Genomic DNA, 20,682 nt, shown 5'->3' with positions numbered 1-20,682 from the left:
GGAGGCAGAAAGTTTCTTGCCATTCTGCAGAGATACTTGAAAGAATAAAACGTTTGGGAAATTTTCTGAAGGGCATTCTAGGATGCTTTTCAGTTGAATACTCCCTTCCACTTAAAGACAAAAAAATCAAGGGATATGTTCCTTTTTGCTTTTTTCCTTAATAACGAACTAGTTTGAAATTCCAAATACCAAGGGCCTTAGAAAATCTCGAAGGATTCTTGCGTTTCACTCCTTAAGTCATAGGGATTCAGAGCATTGGAAGAGACCCTGGAGAACCCACACCTTACTTGGTTGGATTCACTAGCGAAATGTTACCTTTACTTTTTCATTGAGTTCACTCAAGCTTGAAAAGATGCCTTTGTTGACGGGAAGCTGTCTAGTGTTAGAGGGTGACCATTAGTTTCCCGATTTGTAATTTCTTGTGATCATGAACCTTTATGAGCCGACCAACCACACAACTATTTTGCTAGTGCTCTAGTCTATCACCTTGCTCGGTTATAAACTCACTTTTTGGTGGGTGTTGAAAGAACCCAATGACCCATGGGTCTCTCAAGATTTCCTCTCGCAAGTTTTTGAAATGAGAGCCTTTTCCTCACCCTTTCCCTCTCAGGTTCCATTATTCAGAGAACTTTGCCAACAAAGCATCCTCTTGATCTCTTCTCCCCCATCTCGGATCACTTCAAAAATTCAAGACTGTGGTCAAAGCATCAAGACACAATCGATCTCATTCAGTTCTGCCAAAACATGTAGCTATCCAGTCGACGTGTTATGGCCAGAAAGTGAGAGCATGTCTCGCAAGCTTGGACCATGTCAATGGTTGTGGGAGGACGGCAGAGATTATTCAAAAGACCTTCTTCACCCCATGCCCCATGCTCCTCTACTCCGAGAGCCCCTTTCTTGAGTAGAAATGTGTTCATTCCAATGTCTCCTTTAGGGAATCGCCTTGGTACATGTACAATGTGTCAAAAGAGGCGGGAGGCCGGATGGTGGGACAAGAAACCAGAAAATGGGATGGGGGATTTTTGCCTAAGAGGGAAACCCGAAAGTGGAACAAGGAGGGAATACGAAGGGAGGAAAGGGTTGCACAGACCAGACCAAGGGGGGTGAAGTTAGTAGCCGTATGGTGTACGTACACCATTCGCAGGTCATATTCTTTGGTTGGCATCTCCATTTGACAATTCCTTTATGTGCGATGTGCGACATGGTCCAAAAACGCGGCCAATGGCATGTATTGAAAACTACTCAAGCATCGATTGAAAGCGAATCGAATGGGAATTCACATTTAAAGGGTCTTGAAATCGGGCCAGAAATGGAACACCCTTTACTGTAGTGCCCTCTCTCCCTTCCTTCAGAGAGAGAGAGCGCCTCTTTACGGTGGCCGAACTCGAGTCGATCCCTTTTTAGACCCTCTGAACCCTATCAAAGCTGAGAGGGACATGCATTTAGTGAAAGATTTATTTGAGGAGAATTGCTATGGACCTTCACTCGTAGCACTGTTGGGTTGGGATGTTTTAAGGCCGAAAGAGAGGAAGAGAAAAGGGGAATTGAGACGGAATTCACCACGTTGGCCTTTTCTCTGAGCTCCGAGAGATAACGGAAAGGAAAAGGGCTTTGAGGAGAAAGGAAGATTTACCAGCCTCAAATTGAAAACTCTGCAGAATTTGACGTTATCTCAAATCGACTGGTTTTGTTATGGTTAAAAGATCTGAGAAGCGCCAAGTCTAGAAAAGGAGAGGAATGGCTGTCATTAGTTCTCCAACCAGGGAGTGCTGCGACAACAAGAACGAACACCAACCAACCAACCCTTTCTGCCTTTGAATTCTTGAGCATGATTTATGGCAAGGCTGCTGCGAACTTGTCAAGAATGTGAAACTTGTCCGAACATAGCATGGACATGACAACCCTTTTGTGTTCAGAGGAATTTGAATCATTTTCAATCTTCTTAGAGGGTTCTTGGAGCCCAGAAAGCCCAACAACTTCAAGGACCCGAGAAAGGTCTGACCTAGACGTGACCCCATTTTCCGCTTGGATAATTCCGTCAAGTCAGTTCCACCCAAGAGGCCTTCCTTCCCTTCTAAACTTCATTGACAGGACAAGCATTGTTGTTTGCATACATAGTATACATTCATTTATGGAGGCAGAAAAATAAACGAGGGCCTGAACTATTCAGATCAGATCTACCAACGCTCCCGTGAAGTTTTTTGGGAGAGAATCTGCCATTGTTCCAACTTTTTCTTTTGGACCTCCCCGGTTCTACCAGCTTTCAAAAGCTCCTAGTTCCTAGTCTAGTTCCTGGTACTCACTTAACAACGTCAAAAGGAAGGAAAAGACGAGCTCCTCGTGCTCTTGGGTCTCTCAAACCTCCCCTTCCTTTCGATTCTCGTCAATGTTCCCAAACCGCCACCATCAGAAGTTGAGCAACCAGGATCCAAATAACAACGTGAGGTAAGGGGAATTCTGTCAATCATCGTGACACATATAGACCAAGCACTCAACAATTTGTCATCCACAATCATATCGTCCATTGCACCTCCTTCCATCTGTTCAAATGGGTCAGACTCTCGCTCGAGAAGTCAAGATTCTAAAAGGATAATAAGAGCAGAATCCTTTAGTGTTTTTGCAGGGCCCTGATTGAAAGTGCAGCACAGCGTTTCAGTGTGGGTGAGATGCTTGGAGTAGCTCATGGCAGGTGTCGCTGAACCCCCTTAATGTTCATCGATCTCCCTTTCCCCTTTTATGCATGTGGCCCATTTCCATATCAATAGATCCAGGCACACAGATAAGATCCTTAACTCCATCCAATCGACGGGACGGACAACGCTAAGTCAGTACAGAAGTGAGTTGGATGGTTGGACTGATGGATAAGAAAGTAGTATAGCAATGTCTTCTTCCTTTGGGGAGGACTTCATAAACATCGTTGTTTTCTTTAGTAACTCACTTGATGCCTTTGATCCGAATAAGCTCTGACAAGGCGAACAAGGAGTAAAAAGGAAGATATTTTCATCAATGGTGAGGACAACACACACACATATCGACAGAAATCCAGGCCAAGAGGAACCTGAAGGAAGAAGAGAGAGAAGAAGCCTCTCTGAGTTGCCTTCCTCTTTTCCCTCCTTCGAACAACGCGAAAGCCTATCCATTAGATTTCCAAGGCCCTCACTCATGATATGATGGCCTTGCTGATCAATGAACGCTCGTTGGCTGATCGCCCTGACTACTTCTGTTTTTATCCAACGAAACATTTCCATAACTACTGGTAAGAGAACACTGGCAAACTTGAGCTCCTTCGTTTACCATATTAGTTATTCGATGAGCGAGTTAAAGAGAAGGAAGACTCTTTTTGAAGACAACAGATGTACAAAAAGTAGGAGCTTTCGGTGCTTGCGAGACAATCATGTGACGCTGGAAAGAAGTGCCTTTTTGTGATAGGGTTTTTGAACTCGCTTCAGCAAAATGAGGTTTCGGTCAGCTTTGAAAAAGGCAAAATGGACGAGCGATCCCATCTACTCTGAGATCCAATCAACTTTTTTTGACAAGGCCTGAGATCGATTTTAACCGGGAAACTGGGCTTATTCTGCACTTATCTGCGATCAACATTGCTGTCGAACTTTCCCGACGAAGTCACTTTTCCAGAGAGACCGACGAGAATCTAGTCGGTGAATTCAGGAAGGAGCTTCAATGTAATGGAGAGTCAAAATTTGGATAGAAATGCATCTCTATTTCATGCTAGAGTAAGTCTCAAGAGCAGACCTCATATGATGGAGCCCATTCGGGAGGCCTGAATGCACTTTCAACTCCTGTGGTTGGAGCGGAATGCCCCACTCAGTAATGAAGTAGTGCGGCTAAGTACATTCGTTTTTGAATGGAACGACCATTCATTTGCGCCCTGAAACCACCCTGCCCAAGTCGAGGCTTGTTTTTGTTCACCACGCCAAGATCTAATTAAGATTCTTTCCTGATGTTTCATTAACTGGCTGAAAAGAAGTCGAGTTCGTGAATCAAATTTGTATCGGCTTTTAATAAAGCGCCTGTTTTGGGACCTCTCCTCATGGAACGAAAACGTCTCAAACGGGTCCGTGAACGGCGAAGGTTGACTCGCCTTCTGGATTTTTAGCAGTTATCTGGAAGGAAATTGTCACATCATTAATCTTGCCTTATCGGCCTTTAAGCCACGACAGGTTTAGAAAATTGGGCTCAAACAAACCTTCGTTCCACTAACAAAACTGGCACGTTTTCGTAAAACAGTTTTGCTCCATCGCAAATTTCAGGGACCAACATTTTCAGTCAGCTTCGGGCCTGTGGACAGGAGGTGGATTTGAATACGATTTGTCAGACCAGGAACCTTCAATATGGATCATTCATCTTTTATGATTAAGATAACTAATGCATAGTGTATAATGCATATAAATGTATACAAAATAAGCGTACTCTGTCCCAAGTCAAAGATAAATAAAACATTGAAATAGCATGAGACTTGTGAGTGGCCTTGGTCGGGAAAGAAATCATGACAAATTGTTCTTGGTTCAATGATTAATGGTTTCAGAAACATTTTCAGTTCAATGAAATGGTTCTTGAGCATGACATGCTCTAAACTAGAGAAGGCGAAGGAATCCATGGCACACCGACCAAGAAGAGAATGCCAATGCAATTGGCAATCCCCCTCAACCAACACATGCTTCATTTTGCATACATTTCCCCTCCATTGTTGTTGGGTTGTTGCCCCGAATTGCCAAGTTTATGGCCTATTTCAGATGGACTTAGTTGAGGTTTCCTTAAGTCCATGGGGCCCCATGTTCCAGACAGTTTGCACAAAAGATGAACTTGGGCCTCCCTTGGGAGTAGTCGGGTGGAGCTTGGAAACATGGGGCTGTCACGAGAAACAGCCATTTTCACATTTTCTTGACAACGGCCATGTGGCCAATACAAACATGTATTTACGTACAAAAAAGGGATGATTGATTTTCGATTAGATACTTTTTGGCTCACTTCGTTGACCTTCAAAAGTATCAATGCACCGCAAAATTGGACCTTTACACCATTTCAAGGTCTCGCAACCATTTTCCACTGTGCTATCTTCAAAGCAGAAATGTTTAATGTTCCAGTCACCATTCGTCCAGATACAGCCTAAAAAACCTACTTGGTAAACATTCAATTCAGAATCAAATGGAAAAGGGGCCTGCCTGCCTGCCTCCTCTCCTTTTCCTCCTCCTCATTCTTCTTTCAACCACAGACCTCGGTCGTGTTCCCCCAATGGAATGGAACATAAAAGAACTGGCCCAGAGCCCAGACTTGGTCCTAATCTGCTGTGCTCGCTTCTTCTAGCGTTCAAATAGATGCTATCTTAGCAAATCGTAACTAAGACTAAGACATTGAAAGAATAATAAATGGGAGAGTCTACAGATTCCATTCGTTGATAAGGCCGGCCAATGGACCATCCATATGAAGAATATGGTCACTGTATGCAGGCATTTGGGGGCAGCCAGATGGACACTCCCCAACAGGGACGACTCACCCGCCCGCTCACTCTTTTAGATATGATGCACTAATGTGATCAGAGACACACAGAGAAAGAGAGAAAAAGAGAGAGACTGAGGATCCACCCGAAAACACATGTATGATGGTTTTCCACTGTTCCTTGAGGCTCACATATTCATCTCAATGAAGTTCTTATCGGATGAAGGATTGGATCTCCTCAGAGTAGCATGTAAAGATGAGAGATGTGGTTTGACCTTGAAGGCCACATAGGACGTAAGGTTTCCTTGTTTTCTATATATGAGGCCGGCTGGTCTGTAAAGTGAATACATCTTGCAATACTAGGATCTGGGACCAAAGCAAGGGTACTCGCTCGAAATCAAATGGAGGATGGAGACATCAGATCAGAGTGGCAAAGAGATCTTTGAATTGTCTTCAGGCTTTTCTCTTCTATCATGCGCGGGTGTTGGATCAAAGTGAGAGGGCATATTTATGTTTCAAGATAGTGATAAAAGAGAAAACAAAATTCCAATTCCAATTCCAATCTTACAAGTCAGACTTGAACAAATTTTGAGATAGCATTCCAGATCAACCCTACATTCTGTCTGCCCACTCAAATTTGTTGGTAGACCAAATATCATATGAAAATTGAAAGGTAATAAATAGACGAATTATAACCTTTCATTTAAATAGTACTGGGGATTACATTCCCTGTAGCGGTTAGAAAAGCCCCGTGAAAAACCAAACCAAACCAAAAAAAAATCTTCATCGCACACGAAACATACGATTTAAATCTGCATAGGGCCTCTAGCACATGGCAATATCAGTGTCAGATCATTTCCACTGTCTTGGAACATTATCATCCAAGGATATGAGATAAATTCCTTTTTTGAACTACTTACTCTAGGATTGCGTAAGGATATGAGACACCAGATATGTCATCCACAAAGAGATTTTTTTAATCTGGCCAAAGTGCACTCCTCACACCTCTCCGTTGTCAAACTTCAGAAGCATAAGAGAGCATTGCACGTACATGCCATAAAGTACCATACTATTCCGCCTCCGCCTTTATCTCCCGAATGAAAGGCCAAGGAAAGGCTTAAGGATGGTAAATGAGGGAACGTGAGATCATTTGGGCATCTTTGCATCGATTGGATCATCCTGAGGAGGGTCCAATTCCCCACGTCCTGCATGATCCTTTTTCGCCTCCTTGTGTTCCATCTCTTCCTGCCTTGCTTTCTTGCAGCCATCCATTCTTGAACTTGGAAATGATGGACCCCTTGGGTCCATCTCGATCCCAGGATCTCCCAAATCTGTTCCAACTGCTCCACTGAAGATGAGTGATCACTCCAAGCCTGGACTTATATTTTTTTGCTCCGATCATTGAGACTTGTTTTCAGCGTCTTTTGTTCCCACATCATCCTGGAATTGAGATATTTATCTGGCCCATCATCCATAAATCTTGTTGGGAGGCGAAGAGCCTGATTCCTGCGAGTGCAGCACTGAGAACTCTTAGGGCAAGAACTACCACCGTGTCATGTTTTATAGGGTTTCCAGACCAAATTAGGTGCTCTCTTCGTGCGCTTGTTCAAACATTTGACTTCTTGGAACTGGATACGGAAACTATTCCTTAGGAACGAACCACCGCTTGGCGCAGAAATGTGTCCTCAAACATCAAACAAGTCTCTTACAATTGCCATTACTGCCTTTATTGCCAGTGAAATGGCCTCCTTCATCCACTCCTCATCTCAAATGAAGGCGGAAACTACTTTCAAGAGTCATCAGAGAGTCAATATGGCTGGCGATTATATCCACACATCCTGAACAGTGTTTTCGAGGCTAAATCAACGGAACCCACACAGTTAGCCTAAAAGCAGCTAGTTTTTCTGTTTCACATGTTCTAATCCATCAGATTTGGGATCCATTCCGTTCTGGTGCACAATAGGCACATTTGCCAATTTTACGTATATTGGCGCTTTTCACCCAGTCAGCAAATGATCCACCATGATCAAAAGATTCCTTCTCCTTTAACGTTGCGACTCGATATCTTATTTCGAAACTCAAGATTGACAACCAGTTTTGGCTTCACATTTGGTTCTTTAGGCCATATCATTTACGCTGAATGAGAACAAAGAACGCTCTTTATTGATAGACTTGACATCGACAGCTGCTCTCAATGCCCAAGAAGTGAACATTAAGTAATGAATACATTGTCTTGTGCTGGAGAGCCACCTTCTTGGATGACCCAGTTCTTGTCCCATATCATGGAATTTGCCTCTTGGGATCCCACTTTGCTTGGGGGGAAACTGGGAAGGCTTTTAGAAACTGGCCACAACCAATTTTGGGTCTGGCGCTTCTTGCACGAAATCTCAATCAAAAACCTCTTCTGCTGTACCGTACATCCCCAATTCCAATCTTACAAGTCAGACTTGAACAAATTTTGAGATAGCATTCCAGNACTGGGAAGGCTTTTAGAAACTGGCCACAACCAATTTTGGGTCTGGCGCTTCTTGCACGAAATCTCAATCAAAAACCTCTTGGTCAAGGTCACCGCCAAACTTCAGGGTTGCCAAATTTATCTCATAGAGTAGACCTTAGAGAGGGGGCCAACTCATTATCTTTCAATTTTTCGCGCCTCTCTAGTGACCCTGAGTCCAAGAATCTACCTTCGTGCCATTCTTTTGTTGTAAGAAGTCATGTCTGCTTGGGTGGTATTAGATGCAAAAAGAACCCAATGGTCAAAGGGGTTTTTGGGGCAGGGATTTGAGGAGAACACACCCAAATCTGGCCACGAACATCAACTGCAACGAACAACATCCGCAACAACGACCAGTTTGCATTGAAAGTGGCCTTTGTCGTACGATCGTATTGTCTGGATGGGAACACTGACTCGTTGGATTTTGTAGTAGAAGCTCAGTACTATTCGACATTCCAGCAATTACACATTGTACTCGGGCAAAGAGGGTCTTTCATTGTGAACGCCTCGCGTGGTCAATCCCACGAAAAGTTGGTGGATCATAAAGTACACAGATGACAATTGATCGTCTCCACTTTGGTCTGGGAGCACAAACTGGGAACGGAACACGAACTGGGTGGACTGGTCCCTCGATCGGCGGGGAAGATAATTTTGGCAATCTTCAAGCTTCTTGGAAAAGAAATGGAAAGCATAAAAACTTTCTGGGACGAACGCAAAATATGGACTTGTCATTGCATGAAAGGATCTTGGAGATCCACACGAACATTTTGAATCACTCTGTTATCACACCCCGCGCAAGAAGATGGATGGGACCGTCAATGGAGGACCTCTGGAGACCATCAGAATCTTTCGAAATGGCCTTTTACGTAATGATATGAGACTTGGCCCAATGAGAAGACTAATTTAAGCTCTGTGAATGGTACTGCTCGTTGGTCTTCATTTGTTTCTCGAGACTTGGCGTTCTGGAAACTAGAAGTCCTTGTGTTCTGTACTGCACATGTAAATGTATTTTTCCATCTTTCACTCTCCAGAGCAATCATTAATCATGGCAAGTTCATTTCATTAATACAGAAGAAACAGCCAGGGATGATGGGAGCAGCTGCACCACCATCGATGATCATCATCACACCATCATGTTCTTTCAACATTCATCTCTACCTACTTTTAGAGCCTACCAAAGAGTGAGCACGCATATCCATTCGGTGTAATTGGTTTTACGCACTTTTAGCCTGAGTGAAACTCTAATAAGAGTAATACATTTTTTGTACAAAATGTGTTCCGAAACAGATTTGGCTTTGCACACGTGAAGACGGTTCTTTTAATCACTTAAGTTTGTCTTGACGTAATGAGCTGATAGACCGTGAAAAACTCTCCATACTCGATATATGGGTATTGGTAAAAGCCAAGGTCGATAAAACGTAATCTCGAATGTTCGGAATGAGACGGATTCGTCATTGGTGATCCACTTCTTTGACTCTCTTGCCTTGCAGGCTCGCTCCACATCCAAGGTTGGTGTTGCCGACGCCAAGATGTATCATTGATGGAATAGCATCCTCATCCGAGTCCTTGGAACTGACATGCTACCCAGCCCTTGGTGACAAATTAATAATCCAATGCTGCTCGAGCTGCGAGCTCCCAACAAGAACAACCACGACAAATCAGGCCAATATTTGCATGCCAAGCAGCTGGCTCCAACCAAGGCTCCCTTTCTGTCAACGCACCTTCTTCGTATTCTCTAACTTTCCATGCGTTGCTTGTTCCCTCTGTTCGTGGAACGGTCGAGGAAAAAGACGGAAGGAAGCCGAGAATTAAGAGGAATTAGGCAACAACAAGGACAAACTGTTCCAACCGTCGTCTCCCTTTTTTATTCCTTGAAAGAAGGACGAATTCTGGTCCAAGGTTCCCACCCAAGATTTGTTGGAACGCCACCAGAATTCCTAGTCACTTAGGGGGTGGTCCGCTCAAGAAAGGCGTTCAGATGTCGTCCTTGGACTACTTTCCTACCCAGCTCAAGAAGGTCCTGAGTTCTGTTGGTTAATAGCAATGCAGCAATCCTCAATAGAGCGCATTGTTATACCGTTGGTCAGCAATACAAAAACTTCGTTCCAAAAGGGTAAAGAACGCCCACAAGAACTTGCTATTGTTTGCCCACTGTATTAGATGCGTATTGATTTGGACTGGGGCCGCAAGCTCTTCAAAACGAAGTGGTCATTATTGTGAAGGACTCTTGCACAAACGTCCGACTTGATTGTGCAAGTTGGCTATGCCAATAACCCGTGAGGTGTAACAAGGTCTTTTCGAAGATCCTGAGGCTTGGTGATCTCAAGCGGAAAATATCCGAGTGAAACTTTGACTAGCAATCGAACATGAGGCTCGTTCCAAAAGAGTGAAATGACAGAAATAAAAGAAGAAAAGATCAAGTCAAAAGACGAGTAAGTGGCTCTTCTTCGCCTCTTATTCTTAAGTGAGCGTGTGAGGGAAAGAAAGAGTAAGAGAGAGAGAGACTCTTCTTTTTTGTGTTCCGAGACTCTTGGTTCAGTTCTCTTTCGTTGGGTTCCATATCTTGGAGAGACAGACTCAAAGGCTCACTTTTTCTCTCTATGCTGTAGCGAGAGAAGTGGAGAAAAGCTAAAAAGGACTCACTTGGCATTGCAATCGAAGAGAGCAGAGAGCCAGAACTGATTTTATTCAAGAACTAAAAGGGGAAATGAAGAAAGGGAACGGCTGGCATTCCTTTTGATATGGTCCTCCGATCCCTGGCTTCTGGCATCTAAACAAATGCAAGACAAATGCTCTCCCGATCTCTTTTTCCATGCAAAAGCGCAATGAATGAATCACCCTCATTGCCAAAGGGTGTTAAAGACCCTTTGGCTCGGGGCCATGTGGGCGGCCTTTCGAATGGGGTACCAGGCAAACGGATGGCTCCCCAACCGCCCACCAACGGCAAAAATGGACCATTGGCCTCATTGGCCCTCTCGATGCCGCCGTGTACTCCTTCCACGTGGGCTTCACCACATTCGTTCGTGCTTTCAAGTTCCCCTGCACCTCATGATGGAACCCGACCTATGGTCAACGGAACCAATACCAGTCCGTCCACCAACTGGATCTTGTCCAATATGAGACATGAACAGAATTGGAATGGTACTGTCAAGCGTTCACCCCACCAGCCTTCACCCTCCCTGGACTCCCCCTGTTCCACTCCCAAGCAAACCCGAGGGCTGTCCTCCCTCCTGAATGATACCAGTCAAGGCTCTTGTGATACGACTCCAGCCACCCCCGATAGCCTAATAGGGTCGTCATCGCTTATTTGCAGTGATGAGGATGGCAATAACTCGCATAATACCACAGTGCTTCAGGCCCGACAGCAGACGGCCTCGTCATCGGGTATTCATTTGTCTTGCTCGCCTTCATCTTCGTTAACCTCGCCGCCGTTTGAACTGGCCACAGCGGCGTCCGTGTGGCGCGGTTCCAATAGTAATTTGAGCAGCCAGCAACAAAGGGACAACCTCATCGAGGAGGTAACAACGCCGGTTCCAATGTGTTCCAATAACAATAACAGCCACAGCAATAACAACAACAACAACTTCCTCATATCTTGCTCCTCGTCCTCTGCCCCTTCCTCGCCATCGACATCCTCACGTGCAGGCTCCCTCTCTTCCCCTGCGTCTCCCATGTCTCCGTTTAGGCCCTTCCATCATGATACAGGAACCATTAAGAGAAATGGAGGGACCCTGCTTCGGCACCCGAGTAAACATCAGGCTCCACCAGCCAAGATGTACGTGTCTCTCTATCCAGAGATGAGTGTACCTGCTACTTACGGCCGAACTAATGGTCTTCGCGAGCCCCAATTGGATCGAGAATCTTTGATCAAACGCTCGAATTCCAATCAACATATGAATGGTAATCAGACTGGCTCGACTTCCTCCATAAATTACCACCATCATTACCGACATGTCCCCCCCGAGTTTGTCTGTGCTCAGCAGAAAAAAACTGGCACACACCACAACGAGCGGAGGGGCGGTGGTGGAGGAGGAGGAGGAGGAGGAGGAGGAAGTAATATTTGCCACTACGCCACAATTCAAAGGCGATCCCACGGGCAAAACAATGTTTGCGGCACCTCCAGCTCCACCAATAACTCTCTCATGCATGAGCCAGAGCCAGTCAGCAGCAATGGTTGCAATCCGGGCGCTGGGGGTTCTTCCTCGTTGGCTTTCCGGACAACCAATGCTTACAATCGTTTGCCCAGTACACGGAGCCACGATTTGCCTTTGTCAGATGTGAGGACACTAGCCTCGTCTGTCTCCATTGAGGGTCATGCTAACTCCAATAACTCAGTCCCGAGTTTCTCAGCACGTACGAGTAACAACGATCTCCATCTGACCATCCAAGCTCTACAGCAACAGCAACTTCTCACTCAGAAAAAGGCCCAAGTCAATTGCCGAGGACAAAGGGATAAATTCTCCCAGCCTCAGGGATTTAACAGAAACCAGTCTAGAAGTCGGAGCACCAGTAGCAGTAGTAGTAGCAGCAGCGCTGGTAGCATTGCCAGCCATGGCTCAGAGTCTGACACTGATAAGGATGTGTACGCCCTTGAAGAGAAAATCCGAAAACAGTCCTCATTTCCCTCCCTATTCCAATCAAGGCCGTTCAAGAAGCCTCCCTTCACCATTGAGAGTGCCATGAGCGCCGTCTATCAGAAGAAGAACAAAAACAAGAAGAAACCCTCCAACGGGTGCGATGTTAGTCAAGCAACAAATGATTTGATACTCTCCTCTCCATTTGCTCATCGAGATGATAGCCAGAACAATTCCAATCACATATCGCACTCCTCAAAAGCCTCTCTTCAGAACAATGCAGATCTGCAAGATTCCTCCTTGATGTCAGTAACGCAAATTCAGTCCATTCAGCAGGAACTAATCAACCAACATAGCATAGCCACTTTGGGCCCTTCTGAGCCTTCGGATCCACCTCCACTCCTGCCGACATCCGTCTCTTCCAATCAAGATGGTAAATCCCGTGGGAAAAGGCCCAGGAAGGATGCTCGAGCCATTCCTGGCCTCACGCCCGGAGGATCCAACCACCACTCCTTGATCCCTGGGGATCTCACCGCATCGACAACGGCGATCCCTCAAAGCCAAGAGGAGGTCAGGGGAGGCAAGTGGGGCCAAGGAAGTAAGGCGCCCGTGTCTGCTCATCACATGAGCTCCATTTTGGCACGTCTCAAGATCTCTGGTGATCCCGTTAATGGGCGAGAGGGTCTCATCCAGGATCAGCAACCCTCTTTGCATCCTAGCTACCAGGCCGCTTTGGAGCGAAAAGAGAGATTGGATGAAATCAAATCTGTGGAGGAGAGTGATCCAATGCTCATTGACTCCAATTCGTCCCTGTCGCCACCTTCCAATTCCCCCTTGCCGCCGCCTCTCCCAGCAAAAAATGCCACTACCTTATCCACCATAGCACAGGTAAACTTTGCGAGGAGATCCCTTTCTCGGCGCACTATTTTTGCTACGAGCTTTATCTTTAATTTCGTTTACTTTTTTCCAGGTGAATTCGCAAGAAATCAAGGGCAATGGACACGTTCTTCGACGGAGCATGGATCGGGAGGCTAAAATCCCGCTCATCAGTAAAGAACCCACCCCATTTTCAGCGGCCGAAGATGATGTCAATGAAGAAACTGAAACTGGTGATGGCGATGACACCGATCACCGAAAACGAAGAAAACGAAGGCATTTACGACGCAAAAATGGCGAAAAAGAACGTCAAAAAGACAAACAGGATCCCAATGGTATCGACCCCGACGATGACGGAAGAAACGACAACGAGGATCTGGTCGAGAATGAAATGGAATATTGCGATCCATGTTATTGTTACGGCAAGTGCTGCCTTGACGTGGTCGCTTCCATATTCTGTGTATCTCTTCTATGAGGATGGATTACATCCCAAAGAAGGTTCTTCAGCGCGACAGAAAGACAAACGGCAACGAAATAAATGTCACGTTTGCAACACGTGGACCACGATTCTCGGTTGCCTGTTGTTATTAGCGCCTCAAGCCGAGCAAGAAAGCCCTGAGTATGACGGTCTTTTTCAAGGACATCCCTCCGACGAACAAGAAATCAGTGTCTCTCAGTATTCTGGACCAGTCTTCATCGCTTGAGAAAGGTGACTTTGTGAAGTGGACCTCGTGAGCTAGTGGCATGGCTTTATCGGGAAAATCCTGCCCACAATGGGATGGATGTCTCATTATCATTCCACTTGGCATTTGTCGTATTGATTTTGAGAAGTGTAGCTCGGACATTAAAAGGAAAGCTAGCTCATCATTTCAAGTTGCTTTTCTCTTCCTAGGGTGGCCCAATGATTGGAATATAACAATATTATCCAATGCAAACACCGAATATTTGTCAGTATTTTACAAAGGCCGCCGAATTTTTGCGAATACGAAATAAAATTCTTTAAGAATAGAGCCCATATGGGTCCTGTTCCATTGGTTTGGGATGGCTTCAAAGCGGGAGATGGGTCCGTCCAACAGCTTGATAAGATATCTTTCCAGAGACACCGAGAGCTGGCTAGAGGAAGGGGCTTCATAGATGATAAGAAACTTGTCAGGAAGGCAGAGAGTGGAACGAACGTGGACCAACCTACCAACCTGCTGTCACTACCTTTTGTTCCATCTTCGGGAACAAAAACAGGAAATTGGGACTCAGCCACGTGCAATCTGAGATGGGCATAGATTCTCGTCGAAGGTGCAAAACTCAAGGGTGGGGAAGAGCATAGGGGAAAAAAACAATGCCAACTTGCAAAAACCTCCCAGGGGGTCGAGACAAAATTACCGAACTTAAGGAAGTTGTCGAATTCCTGTCAAAGCAGGGAGCGGCTCATATTCATCCTTGTCAATAAGTTATTGGATTTCGTCAACAAAAATATTGCCGACGCCATTGGACTCGTCAATATAACATGGGAAATAAATTGGGCCAAAGCATATGCGATCCATATTTTTTCCAAAATGAAAGTTCATTTTGCTTTCTTGTCACTCCTCTGACATAACGGTCCTTTGGAGCTCGTTCATTACAAGAAAAGAGGAAGAGTGAAAAGTGGTTCAACAAACATAAACATGTTCCACTCAAGTCCTTCAGTGATCCACTAAGAACCCAAGGCTTACGGGGGGGGCTTGATGTGGCACAAGAAACAGCACAGAAGAGTGTCTTGTTTTTTGCTGGGATTACCAAATTTGGGGGAGGAACAAGAACAAGAGTGAGATAGCCTCTCGACTTTTTTGGTCCCTTGTTCCAGTTACCTTTTTGCCTTTCATGGGAAGCAGAGGCCAGGGGGAAAAGACCAGGATTGGGGATTGAGGGTGGAAGGCCACGGGCTTGAAGCTTGAAGCTGCAAAGTTGGCCATTTCTTGCCCGGCTTGATCTCATTACCAATTTGATTTTGTTCTAGTTCTACATTTTCGAATACGAACTAGTAGCTCATAGAAGAGCTTTAAATGTAAGGACTATCGGTTGGTTAATGCAATGCAAAAGACAAAAAAGGAGCTGAATAAGCAACACAATGCACAAAAGTGAGTGGCAAAGGACCTGTTATTAATAATCGCAAAATAAAGTTTTGATGTTAAATGCCATGATAGTGTATGTGCGTAAGAGTATTTGACTTTCCCCACCCAAATCAGCCAATTTTCGTCAAGAAATTGATTGATCCTTTAAACAGCAAAAAATATGCCTTGTCTTGGAATAATAGGGTAAGACAAGAAATCTGCTTTATATAATTTTTCTTTCAATTTTAGAACCTGTATTTAATGATCTGTTCTCACTTTGGCCTTTCAAAAAGAGTTTTCCCTTAGAGTTTCTCGTACTTTATGTGAACACAGGATCCGAAAATGTAGAGTGCACGAGTTATTGCTGACTGCGTTATTGGTTTGTATTGGCGTTAAACAAATGTGGCACAAATTTGATCTCTGTATGTGATACGGCTTATTTTAAAATTTGAGCTTTTTTGGGTCGATTAAGAGATATACGGTAGTTTCGTTCCTTTCTACTCAAATTCAATCAATTCAAATTTGAACACCAATAACTTTACCTTCATTTTACACGCGTAAGTCTTCTTCTCCAAGATACAACAAGCTGATTGTAATATAATGAGCGTGTTAAGGATCTTGGTTTTCCTTGTGAGTGGTTATTAAGTTATCCCACAGGGCACATGATCATTTTGAGACTTGACTTGACAGTTTAATTGCTCTCGTCGAACCCTCGAAATTACGTTTCTTTGCATTATTCTAGTTGGGTTCGCTTTTTCGTTGCCTTGAAAGGTACCATAAATCTATTCAAGACCTATTTATAGAACCATTCCAGTAAATGCTACGTTCCACCACAAATAAAAGAATGAGTCATTCATATTTGGCGAGGTCTTTCTGGTTTCCCCTTTCCACTAATGGCTCATTTTTGGTGGGAACAAGCAATAAAGGACAGAGTTTTCTTTTGGTATAGGGAAATGATAATGTTGTCATTATTACTTTGTTTCTGAGATTTATGGTTGTTCCAGAGTTTCCCCCGATTTGGAGGCAGCCACAACTCTCGGGATGAAAGAGAGGGAACCACCGATCTTTCCGGTGCCAAAAACCAAGAATCGTCCCCGCGACATGGAATCCCCATTTTCTCGTCTTTTCCTCCAAGTCCTCTGGGGAGCTAGAAAACCAGAAAACGTGTGTTCTCTACTATGATTCTGTGTTTGGACTGAGATTCGGCTATCTCCTTTATGTATCTTCCAACATCCCTGAGAAGGCTCGGCTTTTTCTTTCACCTTTCTCTTACAGGAGACAGTTTTTGTCTGCTTCGGACAAGTTGAAGGTTGCTGGTATTCTATAGTCATCACCTAAAGGGACCCTCAATGGAACAGGTTTGCTGGAAAAAGGGTTTGGATACGTGCCTGGTCCTTTCCAGAGGGCATGTTCTTATTGGCTCATCGAGAGGTCTTACCGAATAAATATAGCCTCAGGGAGGAGTGTCACTAGGTGTGTCCAATTCCGAACAACTATCCAATCAGAAATACGAAAAGCAGGGGAATTGTGGTGGATCAATAGCCCTCTGGCATCCCTGAATTGAAAGGATTCAAGTTTTCATTTCAAGGTTGGAAGTGGGTCATTTTTCATGGAAGGTCGACACACGGGAGCGATTAGATTCAGGCCCTTCTCCCCCTAAGGCGCTTCAACGAAGAACACTACAAAAAGGGCCAAACAAGGTTGCCGCCAGACTGAGACCTTATTTACATTCCTCAACGTATTCTGATCGAGCTGTCTCTCACATACATACTGACAGGGAACTTGGGAGGAAACTGGATAAAAAGCTAACCCCACCACCAGGATGCCTTTAGCTAGGCTTCAGAAATGCAACTCGATGATAGGCGGGAAATATTGAAAACGGCTTGAGATTAAGGATCGTGTGTCACCTTCAGCCTGGTTTTGATCCCAAATGGATGGTATGGACCATTTCCTGGAGACAACCGAGATCCTTTTTGAGTCCATTTTCTCAAACTTTCTAATCCCACTTCTGGGCTCTAAAAGCTTCTCTGTTCGCCTTCTGTTTGGATCACCTTCCCCCTAACCACTGAAATGCAGTTTAAATGGCTTTCCAGAGTCACCTCTAATTTTTTCACAAACAGTTCTTGAAACATGGAAACTTTGTGATGAGAACGCAGCAATGGATTTTGTGGAAGAAAATGGACCCATTTGGACACTGGCCTTCTTCAGGGAGACCTTCCTTGTTGCAATAGTAATAGCCCGTGGTGGAATGGAGTTTCCTCAACTTTTTGCCAATATTACCCTTCAGGCATGCTGGAAAAAAGGAGCAAAATCTTTTTTTGGCCGCGCTAAGTCAAAAGTCAAGTCACACAACCTTCATGACTGAACAAAGCTCCTTTGCTTGGCTGTTCAATGATCGGAGTAAAGGGCTTGGGAGCAACCAGATGTTTGTTGGCGTCATCGTTTTGTTCAACCAAGTAGTTAACATCTATATCCATAGTAATGGTATGGGGATCTTCAGTGATTATGTGCTCATGCAAGTCTGCGGATGTCAGAGGCACCTCTTTCCCAATGGGAATTTCTGGTGATCGATCGGGTGGATCCTCATAGGAGAAGTTAATCATTTCATTGATAACTGGTTGGTCTGTTCCTGTCCCAATGCTTTGCTGGTCCAACACTGGCTCTTGATCATGTTTATGAGCATACTGAGTCAGGTTGATTTTCTCAGGGAGGAACGAATAGCTTTTATTGCTCCCAACCTCTCCTCCGGGAACAAACATTATAATTCCGTCTGTGTCAGACAGGTCAATATCTTGCTCGGGGTCCTCATTTTTCATCTTTTTCGTGAACTTTCCAATCAAGATACCTTCTTTAACGGTCACAAGAGGATGAATCAAATTGTCTCGTTTATCCTTAGATACGGATCTTTGACTGTAAAAGGGGATGAATTATGAATCAGTACTTGATAATGTGTCGGTATGTTGGTCGATACACACGAATTCACAAATCGATCCTGGATGGATCCTTTTCTTGTCACCGTGATCACATCTGCGCCAACCTAAAGTATATTGAAAGTAGGCTGCTGTAGAGATGACTCAAAAATGATTTTGCCACCAGTACCAATTTAGTTGAATGAGACATTCCCAAGGCAGTCCATTTTTTGTTTTGGCTCTGAACTTCGAACCGGATCTCTCCAGGATTGGATGTTTTCGACCATTTAATCACAAACCGGCAATCTCCCAACTTGTGATGCTGACACGTGTCGGGAAATTTGTAGGAACCAAGCAGGTTTTCTTCTAAAAAAGGATATATTTACTCATTGTGCAAAGACTGATTAGTGTTTAAAAGTGGCTTACGATCCTCTTTATTATTCTGAAGCTTGGATTGTTCATCTGTGAATTTGGCGTTTGTAATCAGGTCTGCATCTTTCTTCTCCTCTTCATTAATGATAACTTGGTTTCCAAAGGCTTGTTTATCGTTCAAAGAACTACTATCTAAAACCATCTCTTCAGTGGCATTTCTGTTGCCCTTGTCTGCTACGTTGTGTGTCTCCTTATTTTTGGACCTTTTCGAAGCTCCACTATTGCTCTTAAGGATTGTTGTTTCCAAATGGGATTCCTCCAGATCCTCACGTTCGTCCAAAGAGTCCACATTTTCAACTCTTTCTTCTTCAAAACGATTTGTAGATGGCTCAGAGACATCTTCATTAGTCCCATATTCTTCGGTTTGAGACGACATGTGGCTGTTCATATCCACTAGATCTACTTTTTCTAAGGTGCACACCTCATAAAGGCACACTTGTGGGGCTAGACAATCCTGATTGGTTTCGCAAGATCCTGGATTTAAAACATGATTTCATCAAATTTGAGAGGGCTGAATGGAGGTATTACCTTCTTCATAGTTGTAACTTTGGTCCGAGGAAGTAGGGATGTCATCATCAAGTCTCTTGGGCATAATGGAATCACCGTTGGAGAAACCAACATTGATTGAGCCAAGTACCAGAAATACTTTGAGACAGAACATTTGCTCTCTGGTGACAAAGTGTCATATTTCTTAGAAGGAACAGAACTACATGTCAAGATTTATTACGTCAATATCTCAGGTTGTCTTTGTGTGACTTTATTGCAATCATTTTCGTTTTCAAGGTAGTCAGTGTCTTCCTTGTGGCAATGGCAAGCAACCAAAAAATGTCAAAAGTTTCGAACATTCTCAAAAAATGACCAAAACACGTGTTCAACTTGATTGATGCAGCCTTTCAAGCATGGATTAAGTTTCAAATGGCTAACTTGTGCTACTTTGCTATTTGCCTTCTGATTGCAAATGCTGTCAGTTCTTTGCGTGAGTTATACAATTGGGAAGGAGATCTGGTGAATAATAAGAAATGTGCAATTTTTTGAGTCATTTTCAGAACTGCCCGAATGTGATGGACTACCAGAAAAACGAGGAATCACTCCCGAGGAAAAGGAATTGGTTTTGAGGACTCATAATCAATACCGTGAAGATGTGCGTGAAGGAAGGGTTCCAGGGTTGCCAAGAGCCGAAACAATGCCAATGTTGTCGTGGGATGAGAAATTAGCAAAAGAAGCTCAAAGGTAACACAACACAAGTGCAATTGTGTTCATGAACATCGTGATAAGCATAGGATTAATTCCAGATGGGCGGATCATTGTCCAAAAATTGCCGATGGGGTATGCTTCATTTGTAACATATTTGTGTTTTGAGATGAAATCCAGGATCAAATAAGACACTCTTTGATCGCTTTCAGCATCCTCCCGAATCTTGGAAGACTTTCCAATATGGTCAAAATATTGCTTGGGGTCAAAAAAACTATGCAGATGCCATGAAGATGTGGTTTGATGAATATAAAGTAGGTCAATCAGTTTCTGGGAAGGCTTCTTTGAAGATGAGCTTTCTTTTCTTGCCAGGAATACGTTGAAAATGGAATCGATCCCCTCATTTTCCGAGGCGAGAGCGATCAAGCGCGAAATCGTCTCCAATTGGGTCAAAACGGGCATTTTGCTCAAATGGTTACAGCTCTCACAACTAAGATTGGGTGTGGTAAGGTGGAAGGACCCAACTTGGAGAGCTTAAGGATTTACATTTGCAATTATCATCCGAGAGGAAATTGGATGATCCAAATGGGAAGCCAAACTCAGGCTATCCCAGCCTACAAAGCATTGGAAGTGGCCCCCTTCACAAAAACGAATGGTGAATCGAGAAA

The 20,682-nt window shown here is 44.2% G+C and overlaps 3 protein-coding genes across 5 annotated transcripts in view; 2 read left to right on the top strand and 1 right to left on the bottom strand.

Moving 5' to 3' along the window:
- LOC131888794 (uncharacterized) overlaps window positions 1-20,682 on the top strand; it is a 32,305-nt gene that overhangs the window by 10,389 nt on the left and 1,234 nt on the right. Inside the window, exons 1-5 of one of the 2 annotated variants that reach the window (XM_059237727.1) lie at window positions 19,605-19,799; window positions 19,870-20,053; window positions 20,116-20,149; window positions 20,227-20,328; window positions 20,387-20,669. In XM_059237727.1, the coding sequence (XP_059093710.1) occupies window positions 19,739-19,799; window positions 19,870-20,053; window positions 20,116-20,149; window positions 20,227-20,328; window positions 20,387-20,669 (664 nt within the window). In that variant the 5' untranslated portion in view covers window positions 19,605-19,738. Of the gene's footprint in view, window positions 1-19,604; window positions 19,800-19,869; window positions 20,054-20,115; window positions 20,150-20,226; window positions 20,329-20,386; window positions 20,670-20,682 lie in introns of those variants that run through there. The other variant, XM_059237726.1, reaches the window with a different exon arrangement.
- Window positions 9,552-14,408, top strand: LOC131888777 (putative uncharacterized protein DDB_G0277255). Its single transcript, XM_059237707.1, has 2 exons — window positions 9,552-13,410; window positions 13,493-14,408. The coding sequence occupies exons 1-2, from the start codon at window positions 10,738-10,740 to the stop codon at window positions 13,871-13,873; spliced, it is 3,054 nt and encodes a 1,017-aa protein (XP_059093690.1). The 5' UTR covers window positions 9,552-10,737; the 3' UTR covers window positions 13,874-14,408.
- On the bottom strand, window positions 17,565-19,487 carry LOC131888793 (uncharacterized). Of its 2 annotated transcripts, none has more exons than XM_059237724.1 (6): window positions 19,352-19,487; window positions 18,818-19,297; window positions 18,582-18,757; window positions 18,458-18,519; window positions 17,836-18,392; window positions 17,565-17,774 (listed from the first exon to the last, which is right to left on the bottom strand). In XM_059237724.1, exons 1-6 carry the CDS (start codon window positions 19,482-19,484, stop codon window positions 17,593-17,595), a joined length of 1,590 nt encoding a protein of 529 aa, XP_059093707.1. In that variant the 5' UTR covers window positions 19,485-19,487; the 3' UTR covers window positions 17,565-17,592. The 2 variants fall into 2 exon arrangements, with proteins under 2 accessions (XP_059093707.1, XP_059093708.1); XM_059237725.1 differs by having other exon boundaries at window positions 17,565-17,763.

Source organism: Tigriopus californicus, chromosome 10, assembly GCF_007210705.1.
Source record: "Tigriopus californicus strain San Diego chromosome 10, Tcal_SD_v2.1, whole genome shotgun sequence".
NCBI lineage: Eukaryota > Metazoa > Arthropoda > Copepoda > Harpacticoida > Harpacticidae > Tigriopus > Tigriopus californicus.
This window is presented reverse-complemented; position numbering and strand designations above follow the sequence as displayed.

What these genes read in the sequence shown, in the direction of transcription:
- LOC131888777 (XM_059237707.1), top strand. Translation starts at nt 10,738, where the DNA reads ATGCTCTCCCGATCTCTTTTTCCATGCAAAAGCGCAATGAATGAATCA. An exon ending in CCTTATCCACCATAGCACAG is followed by an intron (nt 13,411 to 13,492) that starts GTAAACTTTGCG and finishes ACTTTTTTCCAG; the next exon opens with GTGAATTCGCAAGAAATCAA.
- LOC131888793 (XM_059237724.1), bottom strand. Translation starts at nt 19,484, where the DNA reads ATGTTCTGTCTCAAAGTATTTCTGGTACTTGGCTCAATCAATGTTGGT. An exon ending in AAGTTACAACTATGAAGAAG is followed by an intron (nt 19,298 to 19,351) that starts GTAATACCTCCA and finishes TTTTAAATCCAG; the next exon opens with GATCTTGCGAAACCAATCAG. An exon ending in CAGGATCGATTTGTGAATTC is followed by an intron (nt 18,393 to 18,457) that starts GTGTGTATCGAC and finishes CCCCTTTTACAG; the next exon opens with TCAAAGATCCGTATCTAAGG.